Genomic DNA, 16,817 nt, shown 5'->3' on the forward strand with positions numbered 1-16,817 from the left:
CTTCGGCAAGCAGGGGTCTATATTTAAAAATAATACCTTGCTTCAAAGCAAAAGCACATATTTTCCTCCAAAATTTTCAGCTAGCTTTCTTTTCTGTTTTTGTTAATAAAAGAGAATTAAACTGTCTGGACCCTACAGGCAAATACTTATCTCATGCTCTCTATTTTGGGTTGGTATTTCAACTATTTTAGCTGTGAAATTTATTTTGAAGCAACAATGCTGTTTTAATAGAAGGTTTGGGGACCACTCTAACCTGTCCTTTAATGGCTTGTATTAAAAAAATTACAATTGGGCAATAACTGAGTTATACGTAATTCTTATTGCTGATCTTATGCATTCATTGTCCTTTTTGTCCATGAACAGTTCCGTATGATTAATATGCTAAAATTACTGTGGACATTTTCAATGAAATCAGAGATTCTGTTTGCTTCAAGTGAATGCATGCTGGTAATTTAGAGACTGATATAGAAATGGGAAGTGAATGATCTGCATTTAAACCAAATATAAATTGAAACATTCAGGAAAATAGAGAGGTGTCTGAATCACATACAGATGTACAGATCTGCAATACTAATGAGTTTGTGCATCGCTCCAGAACTTTATTCGGTGCTCCAGAACTCCAGAAAACAGTTTCCACCACTGTTTTCTTAACCCAGACTTGAAGGAATAGTAATATAGGATGGTTGTAGAAGAGTAATAATCATGAATTTCAAAGCTTTTTTCCCCAGTTGTTGTTATCCTGCTTGCAAATGGCAACCTGCGTTGACCTTCAGCATTTACCTTCACGTATTTCCTCTCTTTAAAGTCAGTGCTTTGCTATTCCTCTCTTCCCCTGCCCCTATCTCCCAGATCTAGTGGTTAGGCTGGGCTCATCAGGGCTGCGATGCCTATGGCATCTGAGCAATTCAGTGTAACCCGTGCCTGGCCCGCAAGTGTCGCATTCCAGCTGCTGTCTCCTAGAAAAGAGCAGGAAAATTAGGTACCTGTCCACCCTGACATTATTGAAGGGTAGTTCAGCTGGGGAACGTACTGTGCTCCAGAATACGTGTGTCTGAAACGTTATTTAAATCACACTACAACGGCCAGCTTAGAGCTTTTCTGGCGAGGCAGAAATAGCAGATTTATGGTAATTCTGATATGTGAGTTAGTCAGCTGGCTTGTCTCTCCCATTCATATATTGAGAATTTCTGAATAAGCTGGATCCGTTGAGGATGTTTGTGTTTTGTGGCTTTTTTTTTTTCCTTTCTTCACAGAAAAACATTTTTGAAAATTGTTAGCGAGTCTCCTCTGTGACTGGTTAATCCATTAGTTATGCTTATCTCTCTGGAATAAAAGTACAAGAACGTCTGCTTTGACATACCTCCCGTTACGATGTCTTGGCCAGACTACCTGTAAACATGGTCATCAAGCATTAAGAGTAGCTGACGTCTAATCAGCTGGTTAGAGAGCTGGAATATTTAAGGCAGCTACTTAGAACTTGCTTTCTACTTTCACCAAATATTGTCTGATAGAGAATTGCAGAAAAACATCAGAATTTGTGCTGGCACTATTACAAAGGCCACTTTTCTGAGCTTTTACATGTCTATAAATAAGGAGGAGAGAGAGTTAAACAGCTTCTGCTTTTCATTAAAAGGAAAAATCTTGTGTTTTGATTCTATAACAACAACAAACAAATGAATGAGACATGCAAAAACATTTTGTTGTGCTTTTAATTAAAAATAAAAAGCTGTTTCTCGTTATGGCTTGTTGGGTGGTATCGTAGTGCTCCGTGTTTGTCTCTTTTCCTTGCAATGTCCTTATAACTCTGCAGTCCCCGGGAGTGACTGGCACATTCATGAAGCTTAACTCTTTGCTAGTAATAAGCCTTGGTGATTGCACAGAATTAACTTCCCCTTATTATAATTATCCAGACAGATAAAGTCTACTTACTGACACAAACTATCCCATAAATAAAAGCCGCGGGGAAATCCGTTAGAAAGACCGTGATGCCAAAGCAGTGAGATGTCTAGAGCTCAGTGTGGCCTTGCAGCTCAACTGTGAAGCTGTTTTGTTCCAATTTTTCATGCTATTGTATGGATTTGTTTTTACTTTCTTTCTGATTCTCTTTACAGTGTGAGCAGATAGAAACACCTTTTATCGGTACTGTTATTTTTTAAGTGATAGAGGCCATTGATGATACTGCAGAATGACAAAGGAACCCAAATTACATATTGCAGTCCAAATTAATATACATTTGTCAAAAGCAATTTTACTTCATTGTTTTTCCAATACCTTTTCCTTAGCGTCCTCAGGATCTTCTCCCACTTTGACCAACCTAACTGATAATGCAAGAGTTTTTTTTTCAGATCGTGAATCGACTGCTTTTTCATTCCTGATCCTAATGGTTTAAATAAAGGGGCAGGTCAAATATGATGTAAAATTTATAATTGGAAATARTAGAGGGAAAAAGTCCTTCTTATGTTCACAAACAATGGAAGTAAAATCACTAAAGGTATCAAACCATAAGAACTCTCCTGTTACCAGTCATGTCCCAAACTGAGCCTTGAAGGAGGCAGATTTTGTGAAGACAGAAAGTCAATTATGTGAATTCATGAATATTGCTGAGGAAATGAARGAGAATACCAATATAGACTTGCAACTCTTTAATATGTTTATTTATTTGTTTTATTCCACAAATAGATTATAAAAAAAAAAGAGAAAGGCCTTATCTGAGTTAGGATGTTGTAGAAGTATTTGGAATAAAATGGAACAGCTTATTTAGTTAAGTGGCTTTCACTGCAGTGTTCAAACGAAAACAGGAGTGCTAATTGCAAGAGCGCCCTGCTTCAATAGCGCTCAGTGAGTTTTCTTTTTTAATGTTTATTATTCTGACTTGCTCAATTTTTTATGACTGCTGGATATTTACCACGTTCAGCCTAACTTACTGTTTCCATGCCAACTAAATATATTTGTTCTCAGACGACGGCTGTGATGCATCGTTCTGAAATTTTAGTTGCTAAGTAGCAGCGCAAACTTTTCCCATCCRCCACACCTTAGTCTGCATGGGAATAGTGCTACTGTCTGCACATTTGGGGAGCTCTGAGGAAAGAATCGGTGAGATTGAGGTGACCAGAACACGCCCGAGTCCAGAGCGTGTGCCCCATATCACTCCTAATGCAGTGAAAGCTGGAAGGCTTGAGTGATGTTACCCCTGGTGTTTAGGGCATTTGGTCTCTAGTTCTTGTCAGGCTCATTTTAAAGCTATCCAGACTTTTTAAGATGAATGCAGTCAGATAAGTTAATGGAAAAACTTTGCCTTGACTTGCATTATTCTGGACTGCTTTTATAACTGTATCATGGCTGCTGTCACCGGTTTGACGAATGGCTATATAKGCTCTGGAAAATCATGTGGAAGCAGAGGGATTTCCATCATCTAGACACTGATGAACGGGTGCTGGGAGTTTGCTTCCAAAGCAGGCTCTTTCCCATTTCAGGAGGACTTCCCACTCAGGGGTGTCAGATAATTGCAAAAGCCGTGCTGTGTTCTGGGGAAACGCACCTCGAGTTGTCCTGCTCAAAACCTGACCCGGGAAGTTGCAGACTTTCTCAGAGGTTTGTCTTTCTCAGAACACACCAGAGTCATCTGAAACGAGGATAATAAGCTCTAGGCGAGGCATTTAAAAATAAAACCTTCACTTTCTGGTCAGCAGCAGGTGAGGAGCTCTCTAGACRGTCTTTGTTTTCCAGAGCTGACGAGCGCTTTGGAAACCACGGCACAAATAGGGAGCATCCGCTGGAGGTGGTGACGAAACCCTGCCATTTGCTCCGCTTGCTTCAGCCCACTCCATTGAACCTCTTCCAAAAGTTTCCCCTGGAGACCCATTTCTGCTCCCACAGAAATGGGAAGCTTAGTCTAGATTTGAATGATCTTAAACCGCAGCAGTGATTCATAGTGAGAAAGCCTTGCCTTGGTGCTGGCTACAAACCAGCCGATTAACCGCGTGGGCAAGCTGCCCCGCCGCGGGACCGCTGCGCGGTGAGGAGAGCGAGACRCGGCAAGAAGTTCCCTTTGTGACCGTCAAGGACAGCGACACCAAAGGCTGTCACATTAAAACCGAGCCTGCCGTGTCGCTATGTGATCAGCACATAATGGAGAGGCTGGATGCGAAGGGCATGGGCTTTTCTGCGGCTCGGCACGGCTCACACGGAGGAGGAGGAGGATGGCGCCCTGCCATGCCYGTGTGCTTGCTTCCCAGCCGCTGCTCTGCCAGCATCCCAAACCTGGGGTCAGGAGGCTRCCACATGCTTCGGCCGCTTGCCTTCCGCAAGGCATTTCAAACAGTATCATCAAGGAATTCTTGTGAAAAGTGTAAGAGAGAGCAGCCAGAGCAGCGTTGCTCCCCCTCTCCAGGCTGAGCATCTGCCAATTTAATGTCTAGGGAGCACACAACAGAAGATTTATTCTCAGACTACTTAACGCTGAACAAATATGAAGTTTAAAATATTTTTAATGAAAAGAAGATAAAGGGTTGGAAGACCCCAGAGAAGCAGTGAAGATGCATGTGACACACAAGAGCACCGAGTCTGTCCGTCTGGCAGATGCAGAGCAGGACATCCCGTCCTTGGCTTGTCTTTCTCATTTGGGACTTCAGATAGAGGCTGGTGAGGAGAGAACCAGGTTGATACATTTGCAAAGGACCTTTCATGGACAAACAGGTAGATAAATAAGCCTATATATGGATGAAAATGAATGATGAATGTGAAATGGGTGCTGGCATTGTTTGGAGCTCAATTCTGCCACTTTTAGGTTGGTTAATGTCTTGCCATGCAAGTAATTGATGCACTCAGGAATCACTTTGATGCAGTAATACCCCCAAATTTTTAGCTAAGACCAAGATTGTTCCAATAGTAACAATATAACTTTGTATTCAGCATGTTCTACTTTGCATAGCATCATCTTGAACCGCCTGTCATGAAAGGAATGCAGAATTGAGTAGAATATAGTAAATTATACTCCATAAAATGAAGTTTCATAGTAGCAGGAGGAGGAAGAAGAAGCTGAGATTCAAGAACAGAAAAACAGATTTTCAGGTGGGATTTGAAAGGAGCTGGAAATCAATRGAGTTGAAAGTTAGCGGGAGCTCCATCTGGCAGGAGCGGCGGGAGAGAAGGTTCTCGCACCAACTGCGAACGCGTCAAAGGGAACAGAGGGAGACGCTGCTCCACGTGTGCAAGTCAGTGATCAAATGTTAACTTGGGTAATCAGACACAACTGGAGAAGGCACAAATAAGTACGTGCTTCACAGAGCTGGAAGAATTACCRCAACGAAGTAAGCAGCTGGAGCAAGAAAGGAAGACAGAAATTAGAGTGCAAATAGTTGAAAGAAAGAAGAGAGGTTTTACTGAAAAAAAGAAGGCTCAGCATATGCTGGCATGCAAGAATCAGAGRGGATTTTAAAATATCTCAACTTCTTAAGTGTTAGTGAATGAGAAGGAAAGCCGCCTTTTGAGAGAGCCTCATTTTGGAGCGTCTCTGGTTTGTCTGCACCTTATCAATTAAGGGAGGTTTGTTCTTTCAGAAGCGCCCACGGGCTGGTTTGAAGGAGGGCTSCAAGAGGCTACGGGGCTGGCGTTTAATGCAGGGGAATGCATGTAGGAAGCAACTGAGCGCCAGCGGAGCAGGGACACCTCACCCACACGCAAGCACCTGGTGAGGCCAGTTAATGACTTGTCCCATTCATTTCTTTTTTCCAGGTGATAAGAAGCCTGGATGGAGCTAAACAGGATTGAAAAAAGGCCAACTTTACGCTGTTCTTTAAYATCATTTATTCTGAAGTATGATTTGGTTTGTAATTTAATAAGCATGAAGTGCTGCCTGTAAGAGCGCACAGGGGAGCAGTAGCAGTGGCTGCTGCCTGCACTAACTGGGACTCCGCTCTCACCAGTTGTGTAAACCTGGCACTTCCTTTGGCAGTTTAGATGCCGATTAAATTCTTGCTCTTGCAAGAGAGGAAATGGCAATAATATAGTTGGCTTCTGATTGTTACAAAGATTTGCTTGTTCACCTGGACAGCGGGAACGCATTGAGCTTGATCCGTGGCGTTGCTGAGCGCTGTCAGTCCGCGCGGCCGCCGGGAGCACTCGGCACCTCTGCGGATCAGACGCGGGGCCCTTCCTACGCTGAGCAATTCCACGACCAAAGGGATTATAGAGAAGGTAGCACGTGCTGCAATGTAAAGCTGGAATACAGCAATGCGTTCCAGTGGTGCTGTCAGAGATGCTTGTAGCTTGATTTCAGATTTAATTATCTTGATAGCCTATTAGAGTTTCTCTGCTGTTGATGGAACCATAAATGAGTACCGCGTGTTCTTAGATTTGGCCCAGCAGGGCTGGCGGTGCTGGGCTGGGTTGGATTCCTGTTCCTGTGCTGCAAGTCTGCACGTAGGGGATGCGTTGGGAGCCTTCTCCTCCCAGCCATAGCACAACTTAATGTAAGGACCTTAGAGTAAGGACCTCTCGGGGCAGTGGAAGAGCATCGTTGAGAAGAGCCAAAGGAGAAGCTACTCAGGGACAAAGATGAGTCACTCAGAAAGAAGSATAAAGAAATCAGGGATCCTCAAAATCCCACTGGAACAATAGCGGAGCCCTGAGGAGGGGGAGGCGGAGAGCGGAGCAGGGATTTGTAGCCGCAGCGTTCCTGCTTGTTGGATGGCGCTGACAGGGAAAGCTTTCATTGCTCTCCAGCTCGCGTAATCCCAAGAATGCTGTTCTTGCCATATGCAGCCCACTGGTTTGGGTTTGTTTTGTTTTTTTTAAAAAGTTTTGCCTGACTTCCCTTCCTTTGCAGTTATGAATTATAGGGACTCTTATGGCTTAACTACAAACAGGATTTTCCAGGTGGGAGCTCTTGGTTAAGAGGAAAAAGGAAAAAAAAAAGATATTAAAACACAAACCCCTGAGATATCAAGGTCTCTCAGACACAYGTCGAAAAAAGCTGAGAGCAGAAAGCTCAGGTCGTGTCGTGGCTGCTCCGCGTAACTGCGGGTCCCTGGGGGCTCGTGATACAACAAGGCAAAAATGTTTTGGATGCTCTTAGCAGCTAGAGGAGAAACCCGTCGAGGAGATCGAGCTGCCAGCCTGTGTTCCTCAGGACTGTCCAAGCRGGGCAGGTTCTCAGCACAGAGCAGCGCGGCACAAGGACTCGCTCAGCTGATCTTGCTCAGTTCCTCTCTGCAGMTGAGCCAAATTCACGCAATTTATAGCACTTATTACATTTTTTTTTTTTTAAGAACTGGAGAACATTTGTATCAAATTGCATGACATTTCTTCAGATGTGTACTGACCGTATTTCAACACGTGTTTCGCAACGCGAGCTGAAACTCCCCCTCGCTGGAAGACGAGCGGATGTGGACTGAAAAGCAGCGAGTGCTCGGGTTCGGATTTGTTGTGAAAAGAGAAAGGTTCCGGCCTTGGTCCTCGATGAAAGATTTGATACATCATTTGATTGCTCAATTAAAAGAAACAAAAGGATTCAGCAGATTTCAAGCCCCTGAATTTGGAGAAGGGGCCTGGAGGGAGCAGAGCGGTTGCTGTTCAGCACTCAGGACTGCTGTGGAACTGAGGAGGAGCTGCTGCCTTTAGGGAGGACACAGACAAGATGGGATTAATCATCCGTTTGACATCCTCGGGGTCGATGTTTGGATTTTCCTTGATATTTGCTTTCGTTTCCATTGGGATGGCACCATAATTGTTCGTCCTGTGCTTGCCTGAACACTGCCCATCACCTGAGCGGAGCTGACCTGGGCAATATATTTTTATTATTATTATTATCATCATCATCATCATCATCATCACCGTCTTTTAGAGAGGACAAGAATTTCACCTGAGATTAAATGATTTGCCTATGACTGAAGGAGTTATTTTTGCCCTTTGGGTACCCTGCCCTGTCCTCAGAGTTATCACAACATTTCTCATGTTCATGCCAGTTTTTTAAAAGACTTTGCTTTTGAGCAGCATCATAGCATCTTTTTAAGCCACACCTCGTTGTTTGATTAATTCAGGACAGGATTCGAGAGACAGGAAATTAGTTATCTCATCTTACTCCCTTGGATTGTGAAGAAAATTCAATAATAATTAAAAGATCTTAATTACGCCTTTTCGTCACCCTCCTTGCATTTCATGGCACACTTGTAGTTATTATGCCTCACAAATATTACAAGCAGAAATTAAGATACTAAAGAACCGCAAAACCTTACTTAAGTGAACTGCCTGTTGATTATTATCTGACATAAACAAAATGTTAACTTCATGCCCTCCAAGAAAAGAGTTGTTTTTCTTTTCTAGGAACTGGAGCAGCTCTTCTGTGGTCCCTTCATTTGCTTTGGCCCCGCGCACTTCAGTGTTGTATTTGCGTTTTCCTTATGCTCCTCTGGTTTGAATCAAGTAATTTACAGTTGGGAGATCTCACAAAGATTGCATTTGTCTTTGGTTTTTAAATGGAGGAAAAGGGGATTTTGCACAATCCTGAGTTCCCAGGGCTGGTGAGATCTCAGTGATAAACAGGGACCAAAGGATTTCTTGGAAGATGGACAGGGAGTGTTGGCCATGGGCAGTTCATGAGACATGGTGGTGGTGGCTGGAGGGGCAGGCCAGAGAGAAGCACARTATCCTCTGCTTTACAGGCTGTGTCGGTGTCTACAACACTCTGCGAGCTCGGAAATTTGGCCAGGAAAGCCTAGTTTTGAACATTTCTCTGCTGAGCATCCAAAGCAAACTCTTCCACCTTTCAAGATGGACTTATGACCAACGAGGACAAGGCGTCTGTGTAGACCCTGCCATCATAACCTATCAGCTGTTGTGTTGTATAACTTTTGTSTAGTTAGTGAGTAGTTTGTCTCTCCTGTTTCTAGCCATGCGACAGGCTGAAGCACAAGTGCAACTGCAGTTTCAGGTTGTTTCTGCTGACGCCAAGGGTGATTGATGGTAGAACTGCAAACCTCCTATGCTGGGCACCAAGCTGCATAAACAGAGACCAATGTGGCAGCTTAATAGTAAAACCTATAAAACCTTCCTGGTGGGGTTCTGGATCAAATGAACTCACCAAAATGAAAAAAAAAAAAAAAATAAAAAATCTCATGACCAAAGGAAAATGAACACAACAGTAAATGAAATAGAGCTGTCCTCATGCAGCAGACTAGAGGCCTCCCAAGGGCTGCAGAATTGCAATTTTAAACATCTCTCAAGGGTGCAAGAGGAGACACAGCATTTGTGGATCATGAGGAGGCTGCTTGAGGCTATAAAAAAAAACCTAAAAATGCCTTTAAGGCAAAAAAACCCAATCTCAGCAGGCCTACCTTTCATTGATCAAAAATGTTAAAAAATAAAAAGCTTCTCCCATTAGAATTAGTATATATTAGCCCACTACATTTTATTTTTCAGTCATAAGAAATAATTTAGATTTTCGCTATGAACTATTTGAATCTCCTGGGTCAATAAACCTTGACAGTAATTCCGGCCAAAAATATCAGCGTGTTGTTTATCACAATAGGACAGGAAACAGCTGGGACCTTATTTTCATCTTATTGTGATGCAATTATTAATGAGCCCGCTTGAAAGTAGTGCCATTTCCAAAAGTTATCCAGCAAACACACCGAGGGCAGTTGGATCCCGGAGATGAGTTTTCACTGCAAGAAAAGACTTCTCTCTGAAACGAGCCCCATTCAGCACTCGGGCTACCAGGGCTCCTTCTCATTTTCTCTTTTTCCAGCCAACATGGTAATAAGCAACTGCACACTGAAGCAAAGTACCTATTTCTTCCCGCCTTTCCGAGAAGCACCTTCATTAACAGGGAGCAATCCTCGCGCTGGCTTGCAGAGCTAATAGCAACCGCGACCGCGTTGCGACAGCGGGACTGGGAGGACACTCGCAGATTAAACTGGAAGCAGCAGCGGCCGCGTTGCAAGAGGGCTGTTGCACAATTAAAACGTAATTATTGCCCTCACCGGGCTGTGTTATAGTTTGGGGCTAATTGGGAATGAGCCTTGCTTTACTTTCCTCTAGGAGAAGTTATAATGAGGGGTGCGGAGGCACGCGCTGCGCTGCGGTCGTGGCGCCTTTGCAGCTCTGGTGATGCTGGAGGTCGGCCACAGCCTCCTGCCCATGAACTCCGTGGCCACGGAGCCCTTTGCAGCCTCCACCTACGTGGGGGAATTTCCCTGCTGCTGCTTTTGCTTTTGCTGGGGAGCTAGGGGTGGATTCGTATCATCCATGGCCTCTAATGTGCAAAATACCTATTTTATTTTATTTTATTTTATTTTATTTTATTTTATTTTATTTTATTTTATTTTATTTTATTTTATATTTTATTTTATTTATTTTATTTATTTTATTTTATTTTATTTTATTTTATTTTTTATTTTTATTTTTTACATAAATTTGTTTTTACGAAAGTTTTACAAGATTTTACAAAGTTGCGAAAATTAAAACATTCCCTGCCCACCTCTGCTCCTATCTCGCCAAGGACAAATGCACCACATATTGAATTAACTGAAATATACATTTCTGCTGCATCGAGGTSCCCGCCCAAATAAGCTGTTGGCTTAAAAAATATTTATGCTGGCAAAGTACCTATGCATAACTTTGAAAGCCTTTATACAAATAGTAGCATAAATTTCACAGAGTAACTCAAAAAAAAAAAAAATTTGATCACTGACGCATATATAGGCTGAGTTCAAACAAGATTTCCTGTCTCCCCATTTTTTTCCTGTTATTTCTTTATGCACACAGAGTGGCATCACTTACTTGYAGCTCACAAGGAAAGCCTCTAATTGCCTCTTTGTGTAGAGATTTGGAGAGGTCTTCCGAGTGTTGGAATGACTCAGAGAACTTTCCTAAAGTTTCGTCAGATTGCTTTATTCCTTTTGTATCAATAATTGTGCATAATGCCTATCTTGGCTTGACCTGCTCTTTGCAGAAGATGGTAATTTTGGCCCATCTTTTGGTGAACTTTGTGTTTTGTTGCCATGTGTTGCCCTGATAGGAGCTGGAACTGAAAACTCCCGGCTGCTTTGTCAAATGCAAGCCTGGGTTTTTGCTTTGTGGTCACAACGGTAGATTTCTGCAGTTTTGTAACTGAAGTATAACTAGGACAAAATGGTGTTGAATGGAAATACATTAGAAAAAAAGAAAACTCAGTTTGAAGGTTAGATGTCATTTTACAAGTTAATCTGATCCCTTTTATATTGATCTGAGTCCCTTTCATATTTTAGTTGTATAGTATAGATATAAGGCCCTGATTCAATGAAGTAATAAGATGTCCAAGTCATTTGGAGCTGTGGACGGAGCTGAGTGAGAATCTCGGGACTTTTTCCGAGTCAAGAGCCGCACTGGGAGATATGAACCCCGAACCCAAGCCCAGTATCTTTACTTAACACCACTTTGTAACAGTCCTATTTACTCACATCTGTTAAATAAGTTTACAGACTAAAAAGCCCTTTAGAAGTAATCATTTTTGCATGAGTGTCTGACCTTGTAACATGCCTAAAATACTGGAACCTTTTTGTTGAAAGTCCCAGAGCTGTGACTTAAAACAAGCTAACATGATGTCTCCTTTTTACGTGCAAATTCCGAGTGCACGATGCTGCACGAGATACCTCGGTCTGGAATGCAACAGCCTTCAAGCACTTTGTTTAGTCTGTTTGTCCACTTCCTCAGCTGCAAACAGGAATGTGTCCTACGTCTCGGAGGTCTGGTTTCCTAATCAGTGCACCCCGAGTGATGCCTAATGTCGATTCGGGTCCATGCAGAAGGTTGGAAGCTTTTGCATGTTTATTCTCCAGGATCATTAAAATGTGCTCCTGTGACTGACAAGAGGTTCTGCTGGCTTTCCAAGGTGCACGCCTGGGTTTTGGATACTCCTGCCCACTTACTGCAGCTCGGGGGAAGGTGCAATGGAGAGCCTGGCATGGAGGCTGGGGGTGATTTTTGTTTCTTGTTGAATTGGAGCAAGGGGTTGTTTAAGTAACCAAGAAGACAGGAAAAAATATACAAATAATTAGAAAATCATTATTATTGTTGGTAAACTTTAAGTAGTATAACTATCTTCCAAGTACATAGGAGTAGAAAATGGAGGTTTTTTCCAAGATACTAAAGATGCTGCAGCATATATATATGTCAGAAATGCCACCTGAAATGGTTTAAATCCCCTTCACCTTGATCTTTACATGTTCAACTTATTTTTTGAAAACTTTGAAGCAATTCTTTCCTCCTCCTCTGAGTAATTTCCTGCTGAAATTGCAAAACACTTTATTCTTTAAAGGTCCTGATGCAGTGCCGGTTGAAGACAACAGGAGCATTGCTGTTGACTTAATGAATATTGAATAACGTCTTTAAATGTCTGTTGAATATTTATGTGCTTTTCGAGTTATTTCTTGAYGTGAAGTAAATGTCCTGAGCACCTGTTTTCATAGATTGTCTTCTATGTGATAGCCTGTTGGATCTTCCTTTCTCTATGCTATTACGTAGTCTTACCCAATTTTGTATTTTCTTGAGACTCCAAATCAGGAAAAAGAAGAAAAAAAAAATTCCTCTGCTGTCTCTTAGACTGGCCACCTGCATTTTACTGTTTTGTTCCGTTTCAGATGACCCATATACGACAGGAGTATGAAACCAAACTCAAGGGCTTGATGCCAGCATCTATGAGACAGGAACTTGAAGACACCATTGTGTCTTTAAAATCTCAGGTAATTTTTTGTTATTTATTGCCAATTTTTTGGACTTAAATTGCTATACACAAGAAAATGTGACTAACTAAAACTTGACCAAAATACTGCATTGGTCTCGCAAATCAATTATGGCAGCACTCTCATGCCTCTCAATCATCCTCCGCCAGAATTTTTCCCCCAATTCCCTCATCATGAGAGCAATCATATTATATCTTTTGATCCCAAGGTTTTCTTCAGTTGCATAAGTAGAAAATAAGTCTCTCTCTCAATATTTCCAGGATGGCATACAGGTAACTCTCATCTACATTACCCTATTTCTCCAGAAGGAATTRAAGGATGCATGTAAGGGATTCAGAAGGGCAAAAAATCATTTTGCTTTCTTTGAACCCATATATAATGCATATTCTTTTAAGATATTTCTTTTAAGATAGTGGTCCAAGTTATCACTGTATTTCTTCCAGGTATTCCTCTATAAAGAGAATGATGTGGTTATAATAGACATAGGGTTTTTTATTTAATACTGCAAAACACTGGCTAATCCAGAATAGCAGAGAATCAGTATTACCTCTGTGGCATGAACTGTAAAGCTGACTAATAGAAATATCAACATGTCATTGTAAATAGGGAACTACTAACAAATTGGGTTTATTTCTTATATGTGATCCCAAAAAAAGCTATTCAGCACTGCCCTATTCAGTATATTAGGAGCTCAAAGAAAACATAATGTCAGCATTGCCTGAACTTGCAGAAACATGAAGGTATGAGGAAGGCTAATTAGCAATAAATAGGAGTGGCCATGGATGCAGAATAATCTGTATTTTTTGGTAGATTGGCCYGAATAAAACACTGTTTGCAAAGGTGTTTGCAAATGGCCTAATGCAGGACTGTGCATTTAAACACTTAACATATTTAAACCTGATAGGAAGGGCTATCTTGGGAAGGAGGGAAAAGCCAGAACAGGACCTGGGAATGCCGGTGACTAAGAGCTGGCCCTGAGCTCTGAGAAAAGCGGGAGCCCTGAGGACACAGCATGTCGGTTTAGGCTTGATCCCGACACACACCTTAAACAGAGTTTCAGGGCATATTTTTATGCTATTATAGATCTACATACTCTTCATTTTTCTTATTTATACAATCTCTCCATATAGAGAAGGTTGTAATCTAATGTTTGCTGGGATTTATTTTACTATTATATTATTGTTATTCTGCAGTTCTTCTGCTCTGCATGAGAAATTTCCCCTGGCAAATTTGCCTTTAATATGAAGTGTCCATAAGAGAAAGTTTTCTATTGCTAAGTGCTGGTGGTGACACAAGTTAAACATCATGTTTRTCAAGGAATCCCAAAGGGAAGTGATGCTCTTTCTCATCTGAATAGTTGTGGGAAAGAAAGAGTTAAGGATCCCTGGGGACATCTATTTCCAGTTGATGGCAAAAAGCTATTTTTAAAGTGTGGTTGACTGCTAACACTGTCGGCTAGGAAGCCCTCCCTAGAGCTAACCAAGGACACCACACCTCGAAGGAAGGAGTTAAAAAAAAGGAATAGGCTCCGATATCCACCTGCAAGGCTTCTCTGAGCATCAGCAGCATTTCAAAAGAGGAGAAGTAACTGCACGCACTACAAACTGGGTGTTATCCCGGCACTACGTAGCTGCCGGCGCTATTTCCAGCGCTGTAGTCGCCGACCGTTTGCTAAGCAGCACAGGTGTCCTGGCCTTCCAAAATTGCTGGAATTCCTCTTGGCAAACATCAGACGAGCCGGGCGCTGGAATCCGTGCACCTGTCAGGGTTATTTATTGTTGGAGGAGGATGAAGAGGACGGGCTGGGTGAAAGCGCCAAGCAGCGATAAAAATAAACAAAAATGAAAACCCTTGGTGCTTGGGCAGAGTTTGGTGAAATGCTGCTGGATACAAAGCACGCTGCCCAGCTGGGTGCTCTGGGTGAGCTGTCCACAAGTGGCTGCACCGTGTTAATAAACCTGAATTTTCACAGCCTTCCAGGACAGGTGAGTATGCTCATCACAAAGGCGCAGGGAGCGAAGGACTGTCTTTATATTGGGTTTGAGAGTAGAGCTTGGGTTCCCAAACTGTTTTACAGTCCATATGTTAACTCAAGTTGGACTTGAAACCACTTTGACTACCTGGATAGTGGGCAGCAGGGCACACCAACCAGGGAAGCCGTGCGAGCAACTGTCCATGCAGCCAAGGGGSTTCTGTGTGAAGAAAGTCACCCGCTATGAAATCCATCCAAAATTACTAATTAGGATTTGATCCACCATTCTCACGTAGATGTGTTTTGCAGGTAACTATTCTGCAGAAGAGAGCATCGGTCCTCCAGGAAGAGCTGGACACCTACCGCACCCGAAGGTACGTGAGCATCCCTGAGGAGTTCGCACCGTTTCACACCTGTGCATACCAGTTTCTAAAGTTCTATGGTTTAATTAAAACACTCGAGTACGGTTGCAGTTTTAAAAGCTCCTTATTTCCAGTAAACAAGCGCCTGAGAATTTTCCCAGTGCTTAGTCAGGACTAGGAGAGCGAGATTAGAGAACCTGCAGGTGCACTGCAAGTCTGGGCCTTGCCTCCCTGCTCATGATGAGACCGTGGCTCGGAGCACAGCTGCAGCTCTGCGGTGATGCCACCTCCTTTTAAGATAGAAAACAATGATGCAATGCATAATATTCCAGATCGCATCTTCAAAGCACCGGATCTCCAGGAGCCTGAGCTTTTCTTTTTTTCTCTTTTCCAAACGTTTACACCCTCCAATATAAATTATGGCAAGTGCTGCGGCAATAAAAAAGACTTGCCATGCCTTTAGAATGGGTGATTCACATGGATGGGTGAGTAACAGGAAACTCAGTAAAGTCACTCRGGCTTCTTGTATTTATGCATTTCATTGATATTTGCAGATCTCACAGGAGGGTTTCTGCAAATGAAAATGTGTGCTTGCAGAAATAATGTGAACACTTGTTAAAAATATATAAAATTGTATTAAATGTTAACAGTGCAGAAGTTGCCTGAAAATCTTCATCTGAAAATATTTGTTAACAAGAATTAGCTACTGCTAATTGGAAGATGAAACTGCAGCAGTTGCTTGTGCCATAGCTGCTTGGTGACCTGCCTAGTGTAGGTAACTCAGGTAAATTCAAAGCTTGAAGCTGGTCTCGAAAGTCTCCCCAGCAACAGCAGCAACGTTACAAAGGGAGGCTTTTTGTCTCAGATCTTTCCACTTAGTGTCTTTTCTCAGGAAAATAGATGTTTAAATTGTTGTGTGCCATGCATCAGGCCCAAGGGTGAGTGACCAAGAGCCACGCTGCAGCCACAGCCCGACCCGGGTTCCCGAGATCCAGCCCTCAGACCTGCCTGCTGCATTTGTTTTGCTGGGAAGAGTARCAGGATTTGGCTGGGAAGAGTAACAGGATTTGGCTAACGGGACTCTCTTAATTTTCAGGTAGCTGCGGGAGCTGCTGGATTTCTTCGATGTCAAAGAGACTGCTTTGAATAGGTTTGAAGATTTGGCTCTTGTAAATTAAAATGTAAAGATCAGTGGCTGTTTTGTTAGCACATAAAATGTAATTAAGTTCGTGAAAACATGTCCATTGCTCGTGCCAGCGTTTTTTAAGTTGTATCTTCCTTCCATTGTTTTTTATCATTATCTTATTGCAGACTTACACTTTTGCTCTACTGTGTGTTGAGTTTGCTTACTGAAACAAAAACTTCATCTGCTAATATTTTGTTATTAGTTCCTCATACCATTCTATTTACTTTTATACATGAAAAATTACATTTTTCTATTATTATTGTCCAAGATACTTTATCATATTTTGACATTGTTTTGTGTCCATATGTTTACATAATATTAAAATATTATTTTGTACGATTTTGTTTTGACATTATTGTACTGCTTGGGCATTTCACTCCTTTGAATACCTATAATGCATTGGAGAGATTTGTTTRGCTTTTATTTTGTTTTACTTGGAAACTATTCGATGCTTATTTCAGGGAAAAATCTTGGAGTGAGGATGGAAGCCTCARTAGTGACAATTGCAGCCCCTGCTTTCGGTTAAAGATGCAAGTGCCCCGGCTGGGTTTGGTGCAGGAGGGAGCCCCTGCGCGTTG

The 16,817-nt window shown here is 42.2% G+C and overlaps 1 protein-coding gene across 1 annotated transcript in view; it reads left to right on the forward strand.

Moving 5' to 3' along the window:
- CEP112 (centrosomal protein 112) overlaps positions 1-16,528 on the forward strand; it is a 135,037-nt gene extending 118,509 nt beyond the window's left edge. Inside the window, exons 24-26 of the mRNA XM_026046715.1 lie at positions 12,618-12,719; positions 15,001-15,065; positions 16,150-16,528. Of these exons, the coding sequence (XP_025902500.1) occupies positions 12,618-12,719; positions 15,001-15,065; positions 16,150-16,153 (171 nt within the window). The 3' untranslated portion in view covers positions 16,154-16,528. The remainder of the gene's footprint in view (positions 1-12,617; positions 12,720-15,000; positions 15,066-16,149) is intronic.
- The last annotated feature ends 289 nt before the right edge of the window (positions 16,529-16,817 follow it).

The sequence above is a fragment of the Nothoprocta perdicaria genome, unplaced genomic scaffold (genome assembly GCF_003342845.1).
Source record: "Nothoprocta perdicaria isolate Ctin4 unplaced genomic scaffold, notPer1 scaffold_46, whole genome shotgun sequence".
Classification (NCBI taxonomy): Eukaryota; Metazoa; Chordata; class Aves; order Tinamiformes; family Tinamidae; genus Nothoprocta; species Nothoprocta perdicaria.